The 27,670-nt window shown below is 34.5% G+C and overlaps 1 protein-coding gene across 1 annotated transcript in view; it reads left to right on the plus strand.

Annotated features, from left to right (window-relative positions):
* The window catches only part of Cep128 (centrosomal protein 128), a 373,328-nt gene that overhangs the window by 94,793 nt on the left and 250,865 nt on the right, over window positions 1-27,670 (plus strand). Inside the window, exons 13-15 of the mRNA XM_077799967.1 lie at window positions 8,183-8,533; window positions 18,136-18,786; window positions 24,921-25,085. Of these exons, the coding sequence (XP_077656093.1) occupies window positions 8,183-8,533; window positions 18,136-18,786; window positions 24,921-25,085 (1,167 nt within the window). The remainder of the gene's footprint in view (window positions 1-8,182; window positions 8,534-18,135; window positions 18,787-24,920; window positions 25,086-27,670) is intronic.

Here is a 27,670-nt window from a genome sequence, read left to right on the forward strand (position 1 = left end):
ATTGGAAAGAAAGGCAAGAATTGAAATGGAGAAGAAAGAATTGCTCATATGAATCATATTTATTAAAAATAACTGTTATATATCTGTCTTCCCTATTCTGCTGTGTGGTTCTCTAGAGCAACGAAATGTAGAACTATCCCATCGTATTCCTCTTTATATCTGAGCAGCTTGGATATTGCTGAATGAAGTAAATGTTTATTGGATTGAATGGAAGCATACTGTATTTTCCTCAGAAAAACTGACAAGTGTGTGTGGGTTTTTTCCTCTTAAGTCTCAAATGCCAATGTTTATTTTTATATAAGCCAGCTCCGTTGAATTTGATTGCTGATATTGAATTCAGACAAGAAATGAATTGACTCTAAAAGTCTATAGCTGCTTTAAAATGATGATCTTCAATTATTTTTAATGTTGCCATAATATTTTAATATCCTAGTGTTAGCATAATGCCTTTGGTGATTAATCATACTCAGGTACACATATCTGATCATGTTGAAAAACCTTTGAAAGCTTAAAGTGGATTTCAGCATCTCCTCAACTCAATTTTTGACCTTAATTTCCAATCTCTTTTTAGCCCTATTGAACTCTTACTCCTCATAAACAGTCACTAGTAGCCCACTCTGTGACTCTTGCCCATGATTTTTTTTGTTCTTGAATGCTCATTTTCTTTCCATCAGTGACCACATTTTTTCTCTTCTTTACATTTTACTTTACCTCTTCTCCCCTTATTTGATCTTTTTTCCTTTGTGAGGTCTTACTAAATAGTTTCTTCTGAATTTACTAGCTTAACTCCTGCTTGTACTAGCTAATAAATATTGATGTCCCTTCCCTCCTGAGCAATCATTGTTTCTCATGCAGTTCTTTTCTCAGTGCCTAACCTATTGAAACAAAGCCCTTGTCCAGGAGTGGCAGAGGAGTAGCCTGGATGGGCTGGAGCACCTCCACTGAGCACAGGGATGCCCAGAACCTGCCATGTGGGTGGGGGCCTGAAAGGTGGAGACCCAAGGTGCACTGACCTGTCAGTCTCCCGTGGCCTGAAAATGGAAGAAAAGCAGACCCAAATGTAGATTGCAGGACTAATCAATATCATTAATACTTTTTAAGACCCAGTTAGCATAAATTTGCACCAATAGGGTTGATACTTTTCTAAAAACTAGTTTACATAAATTTGAACCAATAGTGTTGACTATTGGTATAAACTCCTAAACTAGCCCACCAAGATGGCAATCTTCTACTATTGGGTCCCTTCTTGCCCTCTGAGAATTCTGTCTCTGTTCTCAGTTGAATAAATTTGACTTTTTTCACTCTTTCCTTCCATTTCTTGTGAATTTCATTCTTTGGTCTGGAAAGAAGAAATTGGCGGTGAAACTGCTGGGGTCTGGTGTTATATTGAGGGAGTAGTCCTCTATTGAGGGATGTAACTTGCCCCTCAATCTTAGTGGAGCGAAATATAGCATGCCAGCTGCAGGCTGCAACCCTTGGAGGTGACAGTGGCAGATCTACTAACATTAAAATGGGCTTTCTCTCCTGCAGTGGCCTGCAACTTTCACACACTCCACCTGCCAGCAGAAGAAAAGAATCTAGTTTAATCTCAAACTCTGGTTTCCTTATCATCTTGAACACAGAAAGTAATAAATAGTCTATGCTTGGTTTTATTTAAATCTATGTCAACCTTATCCTGTGATTTTTCTTTCTTAGTTTCAAAAAAGTCCCAGAAACATCAGTGCATTAAAGATTCTGTAATTTCCTATTCAGGATTTCCTCCTTTCACTGGAAAGAAAATGACCAGTTATATAGTTATTAAACAGTTTGGCTCATATTTAAATATACAGTAAAGTGAAATTTATATAAGTTTGTCTGTTAGGGCTCTGTGGCTAATCTTTTTTCTTCCAAAAATTTCCTATTTAATCTTGGATTGATCACTCTGTTCCTCAATTTCCTTATCTCTAAAATGTGAACATTGATTATCTCTCTTTTTCTAACATTTCCTGTAGTCAAATATACACTATCTTCATAAAATGTACCAAGTACTTTTTTGGATGCTTTATCTAAATGATCTCATGTAGATTACCATTTCTCTGATATTGAGTCAATTTTATAAATGAAATTGTTTTGGCTCTTGGATGGTAATCAATTCTTGTAAGGTCAGAGGATGGCCATGCTGGTATTTGAACTCAAGTCTGTGTGACTTGTGCTTTTCCATGATTTGCCTCTACCTTCTAGAAGGATTACTTTTGAGTCACTGAAGTCTCTTCTCATTTACCCTTATAGATTTCCACACAAAGTTATGTACTGTAGATACAAATGAGTATTTATATATTACTTAGTTAACTCTGGTTTATTTGGGCAAGATTTTCAACTTTGGTTCCATGTTTTAAAATGGTCAGTCTTTGTGTAAGTTGACTATCCAATTTTTCCAATTCTGTAATTTCAAGTTCGTAGATATCCTACTGTAATCAATGTATGTATAATTATTATCTTAGCTGTATGATCAGTTAAAATTAGATTTTATGGTGGACCCTTTCTACACCATTTTTTAAGGGAATATCAGTTCATTTTTCTATGTTCATTTTAATGCTGTATTTATATGATTCTGCTGTGTAGTTTTCTTAGATTGTGAATATTACTATTTTTAGAAGTTAGAAAAGGAGCCAATGGCAATCAAAACCAAGCAATTTTAAAGGGAGAAAGTTCTAAATACATTGTTTCTCAGGTATTATTTGCTATTGTTTTTAATTAAGAGCTTTTTTAGGCCTTTTAATTTTCATTCTATTTCATCACTTTAGTACTGGGTAGGAAAGAATTATGGAGTAGTGCAAGACTACTCTCCTTAGATAGGCCTGAATGCAAGATAAGACTTTTCTGGCATTTGAGAACTTGAATGATAAACATTTCTGTACAGTGATATGAACTTTCCCTAAATGATAATAAAGGTAGCTCACAGTGCTTAAACTGTACAAATAATGTAGTTATGTTGCTTACCTGCTTTCCATCTGGGAACCTGAAATTTTGGCATGTTTTAGGCAGAGGGTGCCTAATTGACAAGCCCCTAATTAAACCTTGGGTATTGAGCTGCCTGCCAGTGATCTGCCCTGATATACAACATGTTGTCAGAACTCATTGCTAAAGGAATTGAGCAGGTCCTGTGTAACTCCATTCGGAGAGGACTCTTGGAAATTTGCCCCTGGGTTTTACTGGACTTCACCCCATGTTCCCTTTCCCTCTGCTTTTTTGCTTTGTTTTCTTTTCACATTAATAAATTTTAGCCCAAGTCCAATAACATGTTAAGACCCATGAATCGTTTTATCATCAAACCTGAGATTCTCAACACAACTACACATCAATGTTTTTCCCCATTTGAAGAAAGAGAAATATTTTAGATTTATTGGGAGATTTTATAAATCTTTTGACAGTGTATGGGAAGGAATTCTTGTCTCTGTTTTTTGATTTTTTTTCATTTTCTTGCTTTGACAGTGCTTATATAGTGAGAAGTAAATATTAGACTTGGTAGTAAATATTAATGTAATTCTTTGATGGAGAAAAAATGTTTATTACAATTAGACTTTTCTTGTTGGTTATTTGATGAGGAGGGATTAAAGAAAATGCCAAAACAATGGCTGAGTAGAATTTTTAGCAAAAGAATAAAGGAGGAATTCTATGATAGATTTTACCTGGAGCATAATACAGACTGACAAGATTTTTTTTCCTGTTGAAATTCAAACTTGCGTTCCATTAAGTGGGGATAACCATATTTGTTTACAATATGATCTATACCTTCTTCTATACATTTACACTTACTTACAGGTGAATCATTGTATATTGATGCTGATGTGAAAAAGTCTGCCTTTTTTTTTTAACCTTTATATGTTTATTTAGGTTTTTTATGTGGTACTGCATGCTAGGCAAGCACTCTACCACTGAGCCATAACAGCCTAAAAAGTCTGCAGTTTTTAAGTAGAAGAATAAAAGTGTTTTTATGTTTAAGATTTGGGCTTGTATGTATTAATCCTGAGTCTATTAGTGTTGCTCTTTAAAGAGAGAAAAATAAATAATATTGAATTTATTTTGCCTTAAGGTTCAAAGGAATTGCTAAAGGAATCCAAAGAATTTTGTAACTGAGTCCATTATAAATTTGAGACAATCTAACTGTAATCTTATCTGTTTATCATTTTTAGACATCTTCTCTTATTCATTTCTTTCTGTGGGTGTGGTTATTCTCACTATTTAAATACATAATTCCACCCCATTTCTACCTTTCCCTCATGAGACAGAAACTTTCCCAACATTTTGGTAGGACTGTCCTTTTGTTTGGAGTTTGACATCAGAGAAGTTCACTTTCAACATGCCAAATTTAAGATGCTTGTGGGACTTCTATAAGTAGAAAGTCATTAAACAATTAGATACTTAAAAGTCTGGAGTTAAGCGTTCTGACTTCGGAATTAAGGATATTAATATACGAATGATATTATGTAGAAGGAATGATGGTTAATCCTGGAACAGGCAGAGTTAATCTTATTTGAAAGCTAAATGGTAGAAAAAAACTAGAAACCTAGAAAAAAACCTAAAAACCTAAAAAAAACTAGAAAAGGAGATAATGAAAGAATGAGAAGAAAATGGAGAACTTCTGAGAAGTGATGATATAAGTCAAGATGGAAGAGAGAACTCAAGAGTGATCAAGCTGAAATTAAGTGTCACATGCTTTAAGGAAACTAGGCAAGGAAAGAATTTTAGAGTCCATTGTCTTTATCTGTACATGATCTTTAGGAATCTTAATGAGAGCTGTTTTAATTGTATGGTAGGTGGAAAACAGATGCAGAATACGCAATGATTTGGAAATATGATTTTATGGGCATCAAATGTGGACTACTCTTTCCAGGATCTTGGCTTAAAATGATGAAGAGTACAGGGGGCTAGTTAGAAGATAATGTAAAATTGAATTAAATTATTTTAATTTTAAAATTTCTGTTATTTTTCTAGATGAACATAACATTACCGTTGTTTTTTAAGATGGACAGTGTAGAGTAGAATAATGCAGTAGAAGAAGTGGGCTGGGGTTGTGGCTCAGTGGTAGAGCACTTGCCTCTCATGCATGAGACCCTGGGTTCGATCCTCAGCACCACATGAAAATAAATAAATAAAAATAAAGATTAAAAAAAAAAAAAAGAAGAGAGATTCAGGACATGGGAAAGAAAATGTGATTGAATTAGTGAAGTTTTTGATGGATGTGGAAGGAAAGAGCAAAGACAGGTTAATTTGCCTAAGGAGGAAGAGCTCTTTCCCTCAGATGCTGGAGAGGAGGACAGAGGGCTGTTGATAAGTCTCAGAATGGTACAGTTAGAGCATTTTTGGTGTCTCCTGCATTAACTGCCCTCAATTTTACCTCAAAAGGAGGAGTTACGGTTCATACTGAAAGTGAGGGAAAGAATGGTGGGAAAATGAGGTGAGACATTTTGGAATGACAGTTGTGTGAAATGGATATAAGGTCATGGAGGAATTTCACATGCTCATCAATGTTCATTCTCACATTAAAATATGTATTAATCATGGGCTCTGATGAAGTGGCTCTTGGTGTGGGGTCACATGAGCTGAATGTTTGGTATGATTTTCCTTAAAAGTAACCTGAGGTAGGAATTATGAAGTCTTTTCAATTCACTCAGAGTTAGTGGTTTTTTTGTTCAAATGTGATGAAAGAACAGTTTAGCAAAGGAGTTTGAGATTTGAGCTAGAGAGTGGCTAAAAAGTGAAAGAATAGGGAGTCTGAATTAGAGAACCCAAAGTTTAAAGGAATTTTCTAGGGTGTGGCCATCTCCTGGGGTAGTGACTGGGAGAGAGTGAAAAAACTGGTTAGATCCATAGATAAAGTTAGATTGGAGGCTGAGGGAAAGACCTTTTGTCTTACAGGCAGCAGTTCTGATAAAACATAATCCACAGGACCATGGGAATGGGTAGCTGAAGAGGCATAGAGTTAGAGTCATCCGAGAAGCTGGAAGTTGAAAACATGGACTCAGGAGTCTAACTGTCGAGGTCCTAAGCTGCCTGCCCTTGTTTTAGTTATATGATCCTGGGCAAGTTCTTAACTGCACCAAGCATCTGTTGCTTACTAAAATGGGGATGATAGTGGTGCGCCTTACTTTAGTTTTGTGCTGAGATTGAATGAGATAATTTAGATAAAGTATTTGTTCAATTTCTCAAACAACTCAGGTGCTCAGAAAATTTCAGTAGTACTTGTATTATTATTGCTAGTCCCTATTTGTCATTTAGATCCCAGCTTGTACATCACTTTCTAAGAGAGACCCTTTCCCATCACCCTATGGAATACAGACCTCTTCAGGTAACTCTCTATCATATTTTAGTAACTAGTACTATTTACTGTTGTAATTTAGCTGTTGGTGTTAAGTACCTCCCCAGTTTATTGTTAGCTTCTTTGATATTAAAACCACTTCTAATCCATTTTTCTATAAATCATGTGTCTGAGCCAGTGATCAGGGCTAATGGATTGAAACCTAAAGATTCTGCTGTTGGACCAAAAGAACTTTGTAAATGAAACGTTTCAAGTCTGTTTATTTGTCAGATTCTTAGTACAATGAAGATGAAATTTACTGTTTATTCAACCCACAGCATCATCTTAGCCAATTAGTCTGATATTGGGTATAATGATCCTCCTTCCAAGTACTTGTTTAAAAAAAAAATAATAGTTCCACCTATCTTTTGATATGGAATCACTTGATTGCCATTTGTTAATTAAGTTGATTTCAAGAATATTGGTAAAACTTTTAGAAAAAGGGCAAAAGGTAAACCACTATTACTAGGATTTTCTGATCTCATTTTAGAATTTTCCACACAAACAAGTGCATGCTTCTCAGTTTACTGTTTTGTTTGGGTGGACAAAGGAGTGACTCATCTCTTCCAGTCTGTGTTTAGCTAACTGAGCAAATGCAAACTAGTTGATCAGAAATGAGCTTTGTTTTCGAGGCATTATTCTGTCTAACATTTTGCCATAATGTCAAACCATGACTTTAATGATAGGGAATTTATATTTAACTTTATTTGAGCCACTGATCATGGGTAATATTCTGCAGTTGAGCCAGAATAATTTTGTAAATTTCCTAGTTTGTTCATTTTTAGTGCCTTAGTACAGTGTAGGTGATACTTATTATACTACAGCTTCGTGTTAGCCTTTGGATTCCATTTTTATTTGAATACATGACCTTTTTAGGTTAGTTTTGTTGTTCTAGGTATTTGGAAACTCAGGATCAGGAAGGATAGCTCCTGTGACACATTGTAAATATTTGACTTTGAATTTGTCATTTTCTTATAATGCTTTAGAACAGTGGTTTAATGTTAATGATCATAACATTCTTTTACTTCTATAAAAGCAATAGCCTCTCATTTTTTGAACTTAAAATAAACATTTACTTATTTACTTATTCTCACATTAAAATGTTTTACTTATGATGATTTAATAGAATTTCTAAATATATTAATGACCACCCTTGTTTTAAGAAGGCTAGATTTTAAGATTTGTTTCTTGATTAGAGAAATATCTCAAATAAATTTAAATTGTTTAAAAATCTATACTGTACTTCATGTTAGCCTGGGGTAAGTATTTCAACTTATGTCAGTTTAACTAGAAATAATCTATCTATAAACACTTTATTGGGAATCTTTCAAATGAATTTTTAACTCTAGTGGCATCTATTATAGATACTTCTGTCATCAATGCTCATTTTATCGTTACTGAGTTTTACTTTATTATAGTAAAATTTTATGTGCTGCCAGAAAGTGAAATGTTACATGATTGCTTCTAATAACCTTCTAATAATCTGACAGCATTTTAAATCACTGACATTTTCTTCATTTGAACAATATACTAGGTTTTTACTGAAATAACACATATTGTTTTTCTCAACAGTGGCTTCTATTTTAGTGACAATTGAAAAATATATATATTTTACCTTTTTGGAAAATAGTCTACAAAAGAGATAATATTTTGATAAAAATTATTTCCAGTTAATGGATCATAAAATACAGAGAAAAGGATTCATATTTTCTAAATTGATTGCTAACAAAATTCAATACTAATGATTTCCATTTCAGTGACATTAGAGATTGTCATTGCATTTTGTGTTACACATCGAGTTTTGACAAGAATTTACTTTTAATATTTCATATGCTTTATTCCTAGAATTTAACACATGAGTTGGAGAACAGGGAAAAACAACAACTACAGATGTTGGATCAACTCAAGGAAATCCAGAACCACTTTGAAGTATGTGAGGCTGACCGTAAACAGGCCAACTTCCAGATCTCAGAGCTGACTCAACATGCAGAGGAAGCCACCAAGCAGGCGGAGCAGTACCTCAGTGACTTGCAGCAATCAGAGGCCCTGAGAGAGGAGGCAGAGAAGAGGAAGGAATACCTCAAATTGAAAGCTCAAGAAACCATTAGGCAATGGAAGCTTAAGCATAAGAAATTAGAGCGGGCATTGGAAAAACAATCTGAAACTCTTGATCAGCTGACAGACAGGAATAATCAGGTATAAAAGCCAATTCTTCAGGAATGATTTCTGCTGTAACTAACCAGTTGTTCATCTATCTTTTGAGCTGACACTTGAGTGCTGTGTTGTGCATACACTGTTATCAATATGTCCTTGAGAGAAGAGTTTTTATGTTTTGTGTGTTTCAAAGCCAAAAGTTCTTCAGTTTATTTTCTTAAAATCCTCTTTAATAGTTAAACATTCAGGGATTTACAGAGTTAGCCATTAAAGTAGATCCACCCTCTACCTCTGTTTAGCTTTAATTTCCCTAATATGAATTATTCTTTAGTATTCTAATATTCAAATGGAAGAAAATCTTCAAATATTCCTTAATTTTTCATATGACTTTTCCCTCAGTCCATGTGTTTTAAAAATCTCATTTATTTGAATATTTCAGCTTGAGATTTGACTAGAAAGAGGCATTTTAAATATGCAGTAGTTACTATGGGGCTACTTCTTGGCAGCGGCAATTATAGGCTTAGTTAAATCAGTGACATTGACAGTCTCACTGAGTAGTGTTACCACATCACAAGTCTCTTCAACATTCTGTGTTTATATCCTTTTCTTAGTAACAAAAAAGCATTTTACTTATCTGTGCCTGCATTTCACATCATCTTTTCTCTTGTATAATCAATTGCTTTGAATGGATTTGATATTACTATGTTGATTCTCAACTAAATCTTGGGTTGAATTAAATTCAGATGCTTATAAGATAATAAGCAGGAAAGTCATGATTGATTTTTGTACATGTTTAGTCTTGGTTTATCATTTGTCATTTGTCACTTGTCAAGAACTCAGAATATTCCAGAAAAATAATTATTTGGATAAGTTGACTTTTTTTAATAAGAAAAACAATTGGACAATTTTATTTATAAAATCAATTAACAGCACTTAAGATTGATAGATGCTTACTTCAGATCATATAGAAGATGGAGGGAGCCATCACTCTGCATTCACTGTGGAGAGCTTTTCATTTTAACCCATCTGACACAAACCGAGTGACTGGTTGCCCTGAGATAAAGCAGATCTTAAGCTCAGACTTGAATCCAAACTAGTTTGATCCCAGGAAATTGCTCAACTTTGATTTTTCAGTTGTTATACTGGTCTTGCAACTGGTTCAGTAAGTTCCATTATAAGGGAAGTAGCTAGAGAGATGAGTGATTGAGGAGATTTGATTGAGAATCATCTGGGGATTTTACTTAATTAGAGGAAATTGAGAAGGACCCATGTCATCAGACAGTGTCCCAATTCATGGGAAGGTGCTGAGAGTTTTCTAGATTGAGTTTTTAGAATATTAAAAATGTTAAACAATCCTGATATAATTAGTTTTCTTACTTAGCATTGCTAATAATAAGCAAAGAAGTAGTTTTAAAGTGATTGCCATAGTTAGGATAGTATCACAATTATCACAGCAGGCATTGTAATTTGTCCTTTAAAAGCCTTAAAAATTAATGCAGCATGTTGCAGTTAGAGCAATGGTTAATTAAAGAAGAAAGGGTAAGAAATGCTTCACTGTGGATTCAAGTGTCCAGTAAATCTATGATGTAGTAATATGTGTTAAATAATTTTGGAAAAAAGTATTTTTAAAAAAATATCTAATTGACTATTACTTCTCTGGAATATTTAATATTTTTTAACGGTCCTGGGAGTTGAACCCAGGACTTCATGTGTGGAGGCAAGTTCTACCACCGAGCTACACTCTGATTCTTTTTATTTCTACTTTTGAGACAGGGTCTCACTAAGTTATCCAGGTTGGCCTTGAATGCTATTCTCCTGCCTCAGCAACTTGAATAGCTTGGATCAACAAGTGTGTGCTAACATACCCAGCTAGAAATATTTAATTCTTAATAAACTCACAACATTACCATAGATGTAAGTAATAGGATCCACTATCCACTATTTTTTTGGCCAATTACTTTCAAAAGATGACTCCATGGTGTATTTAGAAGTGTATATTAAAATAAAAATGATACTAGTTTATAACATAACATCTGTGATTTAAAGAATAAATTAGTTACAAGTAGCCTTGTTGACCCACTTTATATGGTCAAATGGTACAATCTTTATATTTGCAAAATGATTCTGTGCCTATATCCATTTCTCATTTTGTAGCATAATTTATTTTCTACTTTAAGCTTTCTCACTTAAAAATAATATTAAAAAGCCAAATTCTTTTATTTTCTTCAAATTCTTCTGAGTTTTTTTACTCTCCTTGCTTTATACATTTCTGGAAACTTGTTAAGATATTACAAATCTACTTGATTATTGGAAGATATGTAATATCAAATGAATAGCATGTCATTTTATAATAAACCAGAAAGATCAAGTTGTATTCTTTTTTTTAAGGATAGTGGTAGGGATATTTTTACATCATGGAATCACAGTGTACATAGGAAGATGCAGATGAGCATATATTGGGAGACCCAAAATTGTGTAGATATAAATAATCTAATTGTTTTCAATTTTGATATTTTTCTCCTTTTTTAAAAAAAGTGCTGTTTGAAATAATTGGTTTTTATATATGCATTGAAAATGATAATGAAAAAATTTACACTTTAACTCTAACCCTAGTGTGTGCTTTTCTGAATATCTCTAAGTTCTTTTATATTCTTTTTTTTGAACACAGGTATGAATGATTTCCTAGGTTTTCTCCCTTTATGTTTTTTTTTTCTTTTTTTCTGCTACATCTGCAAAATTAATTGGTTTGACTAGGTATTTTGCTTGATAGTATTAGACTTTAGGAATCTTAAATTAGCATTTTTTTGTATTTCTCTCCTGCTGAGAAAAAAGTTATATCTTATATAGGCTGTCATGTAAAAATCTGAATTTTAAAAATAGTTTAATAGGAATCAATGCTGAAGTATAGTTCTTTTTTAGTTTGTATGCCATCCTGTCATATGCAATTCAAGAAAGGCCAGAATGCTGATTTTCTGTATTTTTTCATGTGCAGAAAAAAATAATAAAAAAACTTCCTATTTACCTTTTAGTAAAGTTAAGACATCTTTCTGTATTTTGTGGTCTGGCCTTCCAGGAGTTGGCCCTTCATCTAGTAATTGCTATGGATTTAGATAGTATCATTCTTCTGGCTTTACACAACCATTTTCAGGCCTTCTGTCTGTAATCTTTCTTTTTGCCCCTCTTTGGAAGTTGGATTTGTCTGTTTTAATAAGCTTTTTTTTTTTTTTTTTTTTTTTTTGCCACTATGACTATAAGTCCCCACCAGCACAATTGTAAAGGTGGAAAAGTTTATTTGGAGGCTCACAGTTTCAGAGGTCTCAGTCCATTGACAACAGGCTTCCTTCCTTGGGGCTTGAGGTGAGGCTGAACTTCTTGGCAGAAGAGTGCAACAGAGGGAATAGCAGCTTACCTGATGATCGGAAAGCAGAGATCTCCACTTGCCAGATACAAATATATACCCCAAAGCTATGCCTCCAAATCCCCACCTCCTCCAGCCACCCCTCCCCCTCCTTACCTTTAGTCACTACTCAATTAATCCCTTCAAGTGATTACTTCCCTGCTTGGGTTAAGGTTCTTATAACCTAGTCCTTTCTCTAACCCATCTTGGATTGTCTCACACATGAGCTTTTTTGAGGACTCCTCACATCGAAACCATAACAATCTGATTAGAACATCCTTTTCCCACATTCCTTACTGGTATTTTTCTTCCCCATTACATCTCCAAAATTTTCAAGAAGTTTAACACCTGGCTTCCTCTCAGCTTGTTTCAGTACATGTAATTCTTGCTGTCATCCTTAGTGATTCAAAGTTCAACTCAGCAGTTCATTGAACTCTGTATCCTTATTCTTTACTACTGAATTTCCCATTTTACAGTGACCTTCAATTCACTCTACTTTTGCAACCAATTTCTGCACTTTAGACTTGTATTCATCTGTAATTGTTCTATGTTCAAACCTTCAATTTCAAAATCTCAGTCTCTGACCTTTCAGTTCTTTTATTTCTCTTTTCTTTTTTAATCATTAATACCTGGTTTTGGTCTTTCCACATTCTTCTAGTTGACCAGCCAGTTCCTGCATTCAGTTCTTCTGTCAAATTTGGCTTAATTAGAAGCTGCTTTTTTTTCACTAGCATCTTCAATTTCTTTCTTCTACCTCATACATTTTACTTATCTTCAATCTGAGTACCAACAAAATTTGTCTTGAAATAGCACTTGGCTGGGGATGTAGCTCAGTGGTAGAATGCTTACCTAGAATAGTGTATGTGAAAGCCTTGGGTGCCATCTCTGGCACTGGATCATTACCTTCTTCATTTCCCATTACATTTCATTCAGTAATTAATATAAGTCAATCAGTGGGCACACATTTCTGACCTGATCATTGAGGAATGGGGCCAAAAGTCTGTTTGGGAATTCATGGTAAGCACTTACTTAAAAGCCTATAAAGTTTACACAAGAAGAGGGGGTTTCTTCTTTCTCTATACTGTGTCCTTTAGGTCTGGAATGGCTGAAGCTATCCTGCTGCCATCCTGAGGATGAAGCCTCAGATGAGAAGGGTATTAATGAGAGAGCTACAGGGGGGTAGAGCTAGGACTTTGACCTACTGCTTCCAGTTCTTTTTGGAGTAATACATCTCATTGTTGTTTAAGCCAGTTTGAATTGGAGTCTCCTTTTATTTTCACCAAAAGAAATTCAAGCAGCATTAAAATTTTAAAATTTGAATTTCAGAAATGAGGAACCATCAATAAAAGAGCCTGAATTGTAGCATTGACTAAGTGTAAATTTAGGGTGGTGGGAAGCTGTTTTTGTTTTAAAGGGCAAGTGGATAAACCTTGCTACACTGTTGAGAACAGTTCAGTGAGCCATTGGAATCATACTTTTTGGGACATTGATGATGTGAATCAGAATATGGCATTAAGTGACTGGTGGGAAAACTTTAGGATGTTGAAGGATGTTATGTTCATGTTTTCAGCCTTCAGAAAGGTCTTGCAAGAAAAAGACAAATTTAGGTTGAAACTTGTCTGTCTAAAAACAGCAAGATTGTTTTGGATTGAGTAATCTAAAGTGTGCATTCTATAATTCAAGTTGACTTTAACTGCTGATTCAGAGCCTTTGAGGGTTGGGAAAGCTAAGTGATCTACCTAACCTTAGTCCAAGTGGAGATAGGAAATTTAGCAGGGAAAAGACAAAACAAACAAACAAACGAACGAACAAACAAAAAAACCCCCCAAAACAAAAAAACAACAACAAAAAAGACTTTTCCTTGCATTCCTGGCCAGCCAAAGGGCACTCAAGTCCATTGTTTTGAACTGCCTCAAGATAAAGGGGTTTTTCAACTAAGGGTCCTGGAAGTGTCCAGGATACTGAGGTGGTGGTAGAGATGTTGACATTTTCATACTCAGCATCTGAACAATATCTTGGGCTGTGGCCTTTAGCCTAGTAATTAACATCAAGTCAAAGGATTTTCACACTTTACCTGTAGTAGCTCTCCAGCCTAAGGCTGTCATCTTTGTCATGAATTGATATGATACTTGAACACTGGGAAGAGGGTAAAACCTAGAGAAGTATAGAGTTAGCAGAGTCTGAGTTTCAAAGAACTTTTTAGGAATCGTCCTATTTCAGGGCTTCCTACTATGTGAGAAAATTATACTTTCTGTGTAAACTAACTTCAGGAGACCATAATATTTTGTAATCAAATATGTTTTACCTGATAGAACTTCATCATGAAAAAACAATTTTAATCTGTAGAACTGCCTGGAAGTTTCTTTACTCATGATTAGCGGGTTATATTCTATTCCAAATGCTAATCACTATATTTAAGCCACCTCCTCTCACTTTTAGGCTCCTCTCCTGTTATTCTTTTTTTTAAAAGATAATAGTATTATTTTATTAGTGTATGTTTATTTTTTAATTTTTAAATATATGACAGCAGAATACATTATAATTCTTATTGCACATATAGAGCACAATTTTTCATATCTCTGGTTGTATACGGAGTATATTCACACAAATTCATGTTTTCATAATGTACTTTGGATAATAGTGATCATCACATTCCACCATCATTTCTAATCCCATACCCCCTCCCTTCCCCTCCAACCCCTCTTCCCCATCTAGAGTTCATCTATTCCTCCCATGCTCCCTCTCCTTATTCCACTATGAATCAGCCTCCTTATATCAGAGAAAACATTGGGCATTTGTTTTTTTGGGATTGGATAACTTCACTTAGCATTATCTTTTCTAACTCCATCCATTTACCTGAAATGCCATGATTTTATTCTCTGAGTAAATGTTTTCTCGGTGAGTAAATATTCCATTGTGTATATATGCCACATTTTTTCATCCATTCACCTACTGAAGGGCATCCAGGTTGGTTCCACAGTTTAGCTATTGTGAATTGTGCTGCTATAAACATTGATGTGGCTGTGTCCCTGTAGTATGCTGTTTTTAAGTCCTTTGGGTATAGACCCAATTTTCCAAGAAATCTCCATACTGCTTTCCATTTTGGCTACACCAGTTTGTAGCTGCACCAGCAGTGTATGAGTGTACCTTCTCCCCCACATCCTTGCCAACACTTATTATTGTTTGTATGCATAGTAGCTGCCATTTTGACTGGAGTGAGTTGAAATCTTAGAGTAGTTTTGATTTGCATTTCTCTAATTGCTAGCGATGATGGACATTTTTTCATATATTTGTTGATTGATTGTATATCATCGTCTGAGAAGTGTCTGTTCAGGTCCTTGGCCCATTTATTGATTGGATCATTTGGTGGTTTTTTTGGTGTTTAACTTTTTGAATTCTTTATGTACCATAGAGATTAGTGCTGTATCTGTGTGAGGGGCAAAGATTTGCTCCCAAGATGTAGGCTCTCTATTCACCTCACAGATTGTTTCTGTTGCTGAAAAGAAACTTTTTTAGTTTGAGTCCATTCGATTTATTGATTCTTGATTTTAATTCTTGCACCTAAGGAGTCTTTCTCCTGTTATTTTTAAAGTCAGTTTTCATTTTCTTTGGTGGGGTAAGTAGAATGACCTTCCTGCCCCCAAAGATATCTCAGTGTATTTCTTGGGATCTGTGAATTGATGCTACTCTCATGATTATATATGGCACAGTTCAGTTGAAGATAAGGACATTACCTAGATGGCCCTAAACTAATCACATGAACCTTGTCTTTTTTTTTTTTCTACTATAATAGATTGTCACAGAATAGGTAACTGATAAATAGTATAGTTTATTTGACTTATGGTTGTGAAGGCTGGCAAATCTAAGAACATGGCACTGGCATGTGGTGACCTTTGTTCAGTGTCCTAACAAGGTGGAAGGGTAAGCAAACATGAGACAGAGATTCTGACTGAACCCACATTTATAAGAAATCTAGTATTGAGATACCTAACCCACTCCTGTGATAGTAATATTAATCAATTATGACACCAGAACCCTGATTTAATCATCTCTTAAAGATACTAACTCTTAAGATGACAATTAAAATTTTTATGCGTTTTGGAAGAGATAGTAAAATCATAGCATTTCTTCACATAGCACAAACCCATGTGCTTCTCACATGTAAAATAGATTAATTCCAATCCAAAAGGCTTTCATCTCTTAATTTGTTCTGGTGTCAACTAAAAAGTCCAAAGTACAGAGTCTTATGTATATCAGATATGGTATGGGTAAGATTCAAGACACAATTCATCCTTAGACAAATTTCTTCCAGCTATGAGCCTATGAAATGAAAACAAATTTGTCTATTTGAAATACAGTGGTAGTATAGGCATGGATAGAAAGTCCTGTTCCAAAAAGGAGAAATAGGTAAGAGAAGAAGGGTAACTGGTCCCAAGTAAGTCCAAAACTCAACAGAGAAAAACTTGGTAAGTTTTAAAGCTGGAGAATAATTATTCACTCTGTGTGCTGCCTCTTAGACACTTTGGGAGGTTTGGACCCCTGAAGCTTCTGGCAGCCTTGCCTCTGTGGCTTTGCATGCTGGTAGCTCATCATTTCTGAGAGTCTCAAGGGTATTCCTGTCTCATGGCTTCCCTGCCTCAATGTTTTGCAGCTTAGATATTTCTTTTGCCAAGTATCCTAGTTCATCACTTCTCTTTCTGCCTTGCATAAGGCCCTAGGGCATAGAAACAGAGTAATCTAGGCTTTTTCTATCCTGCTTCTCCAATTTTTCAGCCTTTATTCATTAGTCAGTTTCAAAACTACTTCCAAATTTTTCATGTGTGTATTACAGTAGCAGCCTTACCTTTTGGTCTCAATTTTTCTGTCTTTGTCTATTTTCTGCTGTTGTAACAGAGTATCACGGACTGGGTAATTTATACACAATAGAAGTTTATTTAGCTCAGAGTTCTGGAGACTGGGAAGTCCAAGGAGCAGGGCATTGGCATCTGGGGAGTGCCTTTGTGCTACATCATAGCACAAAGTAACTATTGATTCTATGAGGGAGGATAAATGACTTTTTTTTCTTCAAATCTATAGACTATTAATAGCTAGACTTGAGTATTAAGTTCAGTTTTTTTCTGCTCAGAACTAACTACTTAATCACTTTTTTATTTCTCATGTTAGTTTTGTGTTCTTTCTTTCTCCCTGTTTAAATTGAATATGTACTTAAGGAAACTACTTTTTTTTTGAATGATTGACTCATTATGTTTTATGATTAATTGTTTTGTATCGAAGTGTATTATAGAAGTGCCTTTCACATATTTGCATTTTAATTTACTATTTTTGATTTTATAATGAGTATTAACTTTATTTTCTGGTTCAAGACATAGTGGATTCACATGTCAAAACATCACATTGCCCTTCTTAAATACGTGCAATATTTGTCAGCCAAAAATAAAACTTAAAAAAAGGAAAAGGTTTGGTGAGCATCAGTAAGCAAGGACAGACTTGGAGAGATGGTCTTTGGAGCCAGTATAGTAGAGACAACACTCTTGGCTTCATTGGTGACCTGCTTTTTCATTTGCATTGATTGGGTAGTGAGAATTAGAGACCATGATGATTAATTCTTAGCCTCTATTCCTTCATGTAATCCCTAACTGGTGAAGCTGGCAGGGGATAAATAAACAACTAAGTTAGCAACCTTTCTCTTGAGAATCATCCCTACATACTTGAATCATAAATTAATCTCATTAATCTCATTTCATCCTTTTGTGACTCCCAGTTGTATATTGGTGTATTTCTTGTCAGTATTGACACTGATTTATTAATTGGGGCTTATTACATCGTAAACTTTCTTAAATTTTATTTGTATACTTCCCTATATTCTATCTCTGTGTCAAATATATCTCTTTTCAAAGGTGTGTCATTTTTGAGCACTTTATTGTTATGTTAGGAAATATTATTTTCATCTCTAATAAATCATAATAGGAGTTTGTTCTTTCCCCATTTCTTTGCTCAATTTATCTTACACTTAAGTATTTGTGATCATGGATTAATATATTTTGATAATGAAAATCTGAAATAACATGTTTCAGTATGCGACTGTTTCAGGATAATTATATATCCTCCCCTTTTCTAGCCTAAAAATAATTTTCATTAAAAATGACTTTTTAAAATGAATTTTTCTTATTCTTATAAACTTTTTTACCTGACAGTCTATGGTGAATTTTATAGTAACTTGTTTTGTTTTACATTCTTAACCCATCAGATTCTAAAAGAAAAAGATGAATTGAAAAGTCAGCTTTATGCAGCATTACAACAGGTAGAGAATCTTAGAAAGGAGTTGAATGAGGTCTTAACCAAGCGAGCCCTTCAAGAGGAAGAGCTTCGCTCTAAGGAGAAGAAACTAAATGATGTTAAGTCTCATCAAGCTGAGCTTGAGATGGAAGTCAAGAATTCCCTGGACAGCATTCATAGACTAGAAGGTGAATTGAAAAAGCAGAATAAGAGTCATAGTCAGATAAAAATTGAGAAGGCTCACCTGGAGGAAGAAATTGCAGAGCTAAAGAAGAGCCAGGCCCAGGACAAAGATAGACTTCTTGAGATGCAGGAGTCCATCAAGAATTTGAGTGCCATTCGAGCAGATCTGGCTAATAAATTGGCTGAGGAAGAGAAAGCCAAAAAAGCAGTGCTTAAGGATCTTGCTGACCTCACAGCCCAATCAAAATCCAGGGATGATGAAACAGCTACCATCATTACACAGTTAAAGCTAGAACGAGACGTTCACCAAAGGGAGCTGGCAGATCTCACATCATCACTGCAGAGTGTGAAAACGAAACATGAGCAAAACATCCAGGAGCTGATGAAGCACTTTAAGAAGGAAAAGAGTGAAGCAGAGAATCATATTAGGACATTAAAGGTACCTTTCTGAATTATCTTGGTAATACTGAAGGAATTTATTGTGGTGACTCATGAAGTTAATAAAGCATAAACTTTTAGAGATCATTCTGTATTCCCAAGCACTGAAGGGAAGATAAAACCAACAATAAAGAGGTTTATTCATGCCTGTTTGGCCAGGTTGAAATGACCTATAGCAGCCAACTGGGAGTACTTATTTTAGAGTATTGAAACCCTTCTAAAAGAACAGTTAGCTATTTTGGGATTTCAGGAAAAGTAGAGGTGGCAGTAAGTGGTAGACCTGAAACGTGCCCTCATTCAACATTTATTACCTCCTAAAATATAAAAGGCAAAGACTTGTCAAGGCCATAGATGCTGTAACCACGGTTCTTATTAGTATGGTAACTAAAGTGGATCAGCTTATGGGCTGTGTAAAACAAAGACTTTTGAGATTTACCCTTTCTGTTCCAAATCAAAGTTGCCGAGATAAATTCCTAATTGAGACCTTGCATTTATTTAGAGGACTGTTTCTAAGGTGCTATGGCATTTGTTATCACTGTTCAGGGCAATCATTTGATATCATGATTGTCAGGAATGTGATAAATCTATCCAAGTTCCCTAATCTATTTTTTTCTCTATAGTACTTATTATTACATAATACAGGTTACATACTACATATTTATTTTTCTTATTCTCCCTTTATTAGAATGAAAACTCCATGAGGACTGGGATTTGAGTCTGTTGTATTTATAGCTATAACTCCAATGCCTCAAATAGTTCTGGAACCTTGTAAATACTGTTAAATAGATAAATGAATAGATAAATATTTAGAGGTTAGTTATATTTTTTAAAAAAGTTTTTGTCTTTAAAGTTTACTACTTTAAAAATATTTAAACTGCAAGATGAAATTATATTGAAGTAGCTGACATTTGTAGAATGCTATACCTATTTAATGGATTCTTTCCCTGTCCTGTGTAGCCTTATGACAATAGTGGATTTAGGGTCATTGGGTTAGGTAGATCAGAACAGAGACTGGAAGAGTAGGGAGGAGATCCTTATTATAGTTCACTGTTTCTAAGAAGCATCAATTTTAAGATGCATCATTGCTTAATCTACTAAGAAAAATACTGCCTTCTGCCTATGAAGCTAAGACATACTATCAACTATAAAACAATCCAAACCAGAGATAATTAAAATGTGAAAAATGTTTTAATATTGATTAAATATGGTATGGTATAATATTTATCCTTCAGAGTTGACAAAGGTATAAACAAAAGTAGAATATGGGATATGAAAAGGAACTGATCTAAAAGAAAATAAACTATATTATATGTTAATTGGTTGACTGGGACTATAATAAACTACTAGTAAACATTTTTGCAACAAACTATATCAGAGACTGCTATTATTCATGTAATATTGACATCATCCCCATACATTGTGTGGTATTATTTTCTCCCTGAGGAGGAAATTGTGATTTGAGAATTTTAAGTAACTTGCCTAAAGACTTACTGCTGGAATTTGGTATAGATAGGACTTAAACCTATGTGGTCAAATGCCTGAGTTCTTAATTATTTTTATTCCTGGAAAGGTTTAGATTCAAGGATGACTAATTAATGACTCTGGTGACTAGGTAGGTAATGATGCTGTTTGCCAACATAGAAAATATAGAAAGAACAGATTTGGAGAGAAGGGTGGCAAATCTAGTTTTTAGCATATTGAGTTAGATGGGAGGGACTTTAAGAATAACCATGAACATCCTGGTACAGCAGTTTGGTAAATAATGAATGAGTCAGGAGTTGAGGGAGAAATTGAGATTAGAGTGAAATATTTTGGAACCAGTAATGTGTTGTGGCAGTTGAAATTATGGCATTTGGATATTAAATGTAAGAGACAAACTAAAAGAAGTAAAAATGTTGACATTCCATTTAGCAGAGGTTGACAGAAAAAGTCCACGGTAGATGTGAGGGAACTGGCTAAAACACAGAGTGAACAGCACTCAATAGAGACCCGGCATCTTTTTATCTGAAGGAAAAGATGAAGGAAGCCAGTAAGATTGGGACACTTAATAGAGGTGGTCTTGGGAGTTGAAGAGACTGAAATTCTCTTTCTTGTCTCTGAAGTAGAATAGGGCAGTGATGGGAGGAATTTATGAGCAGTGAAGACAAAAACTGCTGTGAAGACGGATCAACTGCTTGAGACTAGGCTGGGGCGTGAAAGTACTGCTACATGGTTGAAACTTAAGGAAAAGTATCCTTGGCAAAGGAATAAGGGATGCAAATCTATGATGATAGGTTGTTTATTCAGTTAGTTATACTGGAGTGCCCATTTTCAGAGTAGTAGTTGCTTATAGACTTACTGTTATTTAGGTTGTATAATAACCTATATGTTACTAACCAGGAGGTAGTAATTTATCAAATTAGAGCAAGTTCAGGATTATTTCTATAAGAACATAATTCTCACATTCAGTTATGCTTTCTTGAGTGGGAGATGAAGTATTGGTGGTACAGCCAGACACCTGACAGGATCTGAATATGTCATGTGTCATAGTGGAAAAAGGATATGGGCTGTTTAATTCAGATTACCTAGACATACCTCCAAGTTGCTTCTCTACTTTCACCTAGTTCCTCTTTTCACTCCCAACTTCTCCCTTGCAGCCCTCAGATACCTCCTAATTGTATTTTCTCAAATATGTATTTAAATGTATCACTTCTTACTCAAAAACCATGTTGACTATTTACTGTCTCTGGAACAAAGTCTCTACCTTAGTGCAGCCTTCCTTCCTGTGGCCCCACCTTACTTGTGCACATTAATGGCATTTTTATATTCCCCAATCTCTGCATAAAAATATATAACAGTATATATATATATATATATATATATATATATATATATATATATATATACATTCATTTCATTGCTTTTTCTCTATTTGGATTGGCCTTTCCACTGATCTGCAGGGGAAAAAATTTTGCCTAAATCTTTAAGGCCCAATTAGTTTTATACTTCTTTTATAGATGCACTAAAGTTGGAATAAATCTCAGCAGAGGCTGGGATAAATTGCTCAGTTCTCTTTATTTCATAGCTCTTCGTTGGTTTCTCCAGTGTAGCACATGGAGGCTGCCTTATATTTTGGTTTGCTGGTGTTCAGGTCTTTTTACCCACGTTCCTGTCTTATAGCATCTAGCACATATATAGCAAGATACTCAGTGGGTGTTGGGTTTAAATATTTGAAAAACTGAAAATCAGAGGATTTGTTCCCAATGTGTTCTGGGATCTACCTAGTTTGAATTTCCCCATGTAATATGGAGAAAACTGATTTTCTTGTCCTTTAAGAAATGCTTTGAATTCATTTAAAATACAACAACTAAAGCTTTTAAGAAATTTCTTCAGTGTTAAGAACTTATAATTTACATGTTTTCTGATCCTCTAGAACCTGTAAACATTTTTTGTTGTTTTAATTTGAAAGACTGAGGTCTGAATGGGGTGTTGTGCTGTTCCCTAATGTAGGACCAGAGATTGTGAGGGCCCAGTAGTATCAAAAAAGTTACCCTAAGGACTAGTCTCCACCTTAAGCTTTTTTTTTTTTTAATATAATACTACACTTTTACTTATGTATGATAAGTAAGAAAATGTTGACAGCAAAGATATTCACAGATTTAGTATACTAAATTATGAACAGTAGAATTTTAGACAAGTAGTTCTATAAATGTTACATTTTGTGTCCTTCAGCATCACATAATTTATTATTTTATCAGTATAATAAGCTCTGATACATTATTCATATTTTTCTCTGTACAAATTAGTTGTACTTTCCCCCTTCATGTAGAATCTCCTTTCTCATGCCTATTTTTATATTTAAATTTAAAGTGTTTTACTGACATGTTCTAATTGTTATGAACATTTTCAGGATATTGGACTATCATCTTGTTGTAATTTCAACAAAGTTATTTTATACAGCTTTTTATTGGAACCAAAAGATGCAGGATTGAAGTTCTATACTTTTATCTCTAGGCCATATGTTCTTAATCAAGTTACTTCACCTTTTTATGTCTTACCAACAAATCAGGAATAGTAAAATTCTTGCATATCACTGGATTGTTGTGAACACATCATTGTGTTGTAAATCCTAAAATTAAAAGTAATGAAAAATACAATAAGTTTTTAGTTTAATTAGGAATTGATGTGCTAATAAGTATGGAGAAGCATGTACTTCAGGGGGCAAAAATCGCTGGTTGGTAGAATTTGCCCAGCTCAGAGGTATAAATATCCCCATCTAGGTTGATTTCAAAGGAGACATCTCTGAACATGGGATAAGTTAGTGGAGGAGGAACACATTTGTCTTCTGAGAATCTGAGCTGGCTATAGCACATCACCAACCTTTGGGAGAAACCTTGTTTACCTATGCTTTTTATAGGACATAAGAAAAAAATAAAAGCATTCTACTGAAACTTAAAATTGTAATTGAACAATTTTCCTGATGAGAGACTTTATTTTGTAAATTTATTTTTGGGCTGTGATTATAGGCTTGCTCAAAAAAAAAAAAAATCAATTCCCTAGTTAATTCAAAGTGGCATCAGGTCTTAGGTGAATTTTGTGAAATATAGATTCTGTCTAAAACTCACAAAACTTCTTCCTTTTAGGAAGTTGTTTCAATTATTATGTTCCTATACACCTAATTGAACACACATAATAAACTTATACAAGCAAAAGAAGCAGGTACATTTTAGGCATTAACACACATATTCTAAACATATTATATGCAGTTGCTTATAGATTCTTAGTAACTGTAGGTATGGCCAGTTAGCATTGAAAGTTGCACCCAGATGGCTTTTAAAAAACTTACGATATTGTTCCTTTTGAGTGGCAGAGTGATGGAGTAGTTGAAACACAAACATTAGAAAGAATTCCTGGTTCAAATCCTGGCTCTACATTTCCTCACTATTTACTTTGGGTAACTTACTAACTTTTTTTCTGCTTCAGCCTCAAACCAGGAGTCAACAAGGCAATAATTTTGTCTCCATGATTAGTTTTTGTGAGGGTGACATAAAGACAAACTGTACACAAAATGCCTTAGAGAAGTTTCTGACACCTGCTGTTTTCATTGTTTTCTTAAGATTCTTTAGGTTTATATACTGGACCACTCTTGAATTCCATGTACAGAATAGATTATTCCTAATGTCTTTTTTTTTTTGAGAGAGAGAATTTTTTTTTTAATATTTATTTTTTAGTTTTCGGTGGACACAACATCTTTTTATTTTTATGTGGTGCTGAGCATCGAAGCCAGCCCCCCGAGCATGCCAGGCGAGCGCGCTACTGCTTGAGCCACATCCCAGCCCCAATTATTCCTAATGTTTATTTTTTAAAACAATTTTGATTACATCCAAATACAGATTGATATTTTAATAATATCAATTTTTGCTATTTCAGACTGATTAGTTTCCTCAGCTGTAAAAGAAGCTTAGCATTCCTGCTCTAACTCCAGGATTTTATTATTTTACTTTTTTCAAACAATTTGGTCATAGCCAGTGGACTTTCATTTCTTCTTCTTTTTGTCTTAGGCAGACATTTTACTACTCTGTTGGTGCTGAAATAAAGTCTTGCAGTATTAACTTTTAGTTTCTTGGCTATTATGATCTTTCTAGGCACCCAAGATTTATATGAATAATTTTATTGTATAGGAAGGACACAGTTATCTCCTAAAATCCTTGAGTTAGAAAGAACAGGAATGCTAAGCTTCTTTTACAGCTGAGAAAACTAATCACTCTGAAGTAGCATAGTATTTCCCTTCTGGGACAGTTCTCTAATAACTCCTACTCCTCAGCATTGGAGTTACTTCCTTGTGATTGCCATGTCCCCCAGCCCCTACTGTTATCATTTATTGTTGTCAGTGGATGATTGCCTCTGTCTTTTTCTCTGTTCATATCTGTTATCTTTAGTACTTAGTACAGTACTTGTCATTTGGTAAATACCTGCTATCTGGCGATGGGTCATTGAATAAATGCAAAGAACATTTCGTATGTGTTTATTTTAATTTCTTTGTATGAGTACTTTGAGAGAGCTAAAGTTTTATTTTCCCACTGAAAATTGTGTTATTTATTTGAAACAATTTGGTCACAGCCAGTGGACTTTCTTTTCTCCTTCTTTTTGTCTTAGGCAGAAAACTTAGAAGATAAGAACATGGCTAAAGTCCATCGTTGTCAGCTAGAGAAGTTGAAATCACAGTGTGAGAAACTTACAGAGGAATTAACCCAGAATGAAAATGAGAACAAAAAACTGAAGCTAAAATACCAGTGTTTGAAGGACCAACTAGAAGAAAAGGTAAAAATATAAATAAATTCTAATGCAAAAGACATATTAATTTCATAATTTGTGTATACTATATTAAAAAATGTAATTGTAGTTTTTCATAGGAAGTTGTATTAGTGCCAGAAAAAAAAATGACAAGTTTATTTGAATGCTGGGAGTTTTATTCTTTCAACCAGTCACCTTCTAATACATTTGATTTAAAAATAATCATGTATCTTAAAATAGCAGTTTAGATATAAGATGAATTGTGCTCTATATGTTTAATATGAATTATAATGCATTCTGCTGTCATATGTAAATATATTAAAAAAAAGAACTAGCAAAAAAAAGATAGGTCTGGTAAATTATTGAGGACTTTCTACATGTCAGGTGCTTTAACAAAATTCTGTAGACAGTTTACTTGAAAATAACAGATATTTGTATCTCATAGTTTGGGAGGCTGGGAAGTCCAAGATCAAGGCACTGGTAGATTCAATTCAAGGTGCATGTCTGATTTCTAGTTGGTGCCTTCATACAGTGTTCTATATTGCAGAAGTAGCAAGGGAGCTTTCTCAGTTCTCTTTTATAAGGGCATTAATCCTCATGAGGGTTAATGAAAGAAACAGAAAGCAAATTTAAATATTTTGTCTTCTGTGTTGATTTCTTGTCAGAAGATGACCTCAAAAAGTAGTGACTTCTACTTTTAATTCTAAAAATTCAGAGTATTCTACCCAACATGGTAGTACTTGAAATAAATTTACATATCATTAACCACCTTCATGACCTAATTACCCCTCAAAAGCCCCACCTCAAAATACCATCACATTGGAGACATGGTTCAACATATGGATTTGGGGGAGACACAAAACATTCAATCTGTAGGTGTTAGGGTTCTTTGATCCATGAGAAAACTAAGGTTCAAAATAAAGTATCTGTGGTTAAATGCTTTTTATGAGCTAATTCTCATAGTAATTTTTAAAATTGATAATATTCTGATTCTTATAGTTGTGGAGAGGGAAAGTTAAGGGGATTGTAACCTTTGGTACATCCCCGCATGTCTTTCTTCTCAGTAGATATGTAAATTTATTTCAAGTAACTACCATTTATGGCATGTTGGGTAGAATACTCAGGATTTTTAGAAGTCACTACTTTTGAGGCTGACTTCTGACAAGAAATCAACAATGAAGAGAAGACAAAATATTTAAATTTGCTTTCTGTTTCTTTCATCAACTTCCAAAAAGAATTTTCAGTGGAGTGTGACAGAAGTCAAATGTTAAAAAGATTGTTAAAGTACAGATAATGGAAAAAGGTGGTATAGACATGAGCTGAATGAATACTGTACTAGCTGAGGGTTGCATAAATCCACAAAGAAAGAACTGCCACTGGGTGGGCCATCATAAAAGTGTTCATTAACTTTTTAGGAAGAAACTTTCTTAATCCTTTGCTCTCCTTTCTTCTTTTTTAGTTTGTGATGTTTACCTAGTGTATATATTTGTGCATATATTAGTATGTGTATATTAATCCCAGTGATTGTTAAAACCAAGAATAAGTTAGATTGGAATTCATGGTTTAATGAGGCTCCTAACTTTCAACTTATAAGGTGGACAATAGCTGAAATTTAGTTCTTATTTCATGTTTTGCTTTGATTGAATGCCGCAACACACAACTAAATCAATCAGGGTCACTCCAGGTGAATTGAGTTGGCACAAAATAATCACACAGAGACAGAGAAACTACCTTTTTTGGGGGGTTCTGCCACAGCTCCTAGGCCTCAGCTCCTCCAAGGGAAGCAAGAAAGGCAAAATAAAGACCGGGAGCACATCTGAAACCATCCTATTTATTGAGGAGGGGCTGTTCCATAGAACATTCCATCCAAAAAAGGTAAGGGGGGCTGGGGATGTGGCTCAAGGGGTAGCTCACTCGCCTGGCTTGCGTGCGGCCCGGTTCGATCCTCAGCACCACATACCAACAAAGATGTTGTGTCCGCCGAGAACTAAAAAATAAATATTAAAAATTCTCTCTCTCTCTCTCTCTCTCCCCTCTCTCACTCTTTCTTTAAAAAAATAATAATAATAATAAAAAAGGTAAGGGGTAGTATTACAGAGGAACAAGAAGGCAGCCCACTCCCACTGGGTAATGCCTACTCCTCTGCTGAGTGGAGATGGGGATCCACCTGCTTCTGCACACAGCTGGAACCAATCTCCACATTTCCATCGCTCAAATCTAGAATGTGCTCAACTCTTATATGGCAGTTCTAGACAATTGAATCTAATGTTCATACATATTTAATGTATCTGTGACCAGCACATAGTTGCTGTGGAGATGATGGTAATTTTTCCAACTTTCTATAATTAAAATATTAGCCAGAAGATTGTGTTTAAACAGTTTATATTTCCTTATCTACATTTAAGAATGTTTAAAGTTTACACTTTACACATTAAAATGTGAATGTAAAGTTTACCTTGCTCTGCTTAAATGTTTCTTCAATGATTATGTTTGAGATGTTTCATATATATATATATATATATATATATATATATATGTATATATGCATTATCACACATCCAGATAAATGCAGCATTCACTTAGGCATCCATTATGAGACAGGCATATATCCT

Source organism: Urocitellus parryii, chromosome 6, assembly GCF_045843805.1.
Source record: "Urocitellus parryii isolate mUroPar1 chromosome 6, mUroPar1.hap1, whole genome shotgun sequence".
NCBI classification, from domain to species: Eukaryota; Metazoa; Chordata; class Mammalia; order Rodentia; family Sciuridae; genus Urocitellus; species Urocitellus parryii.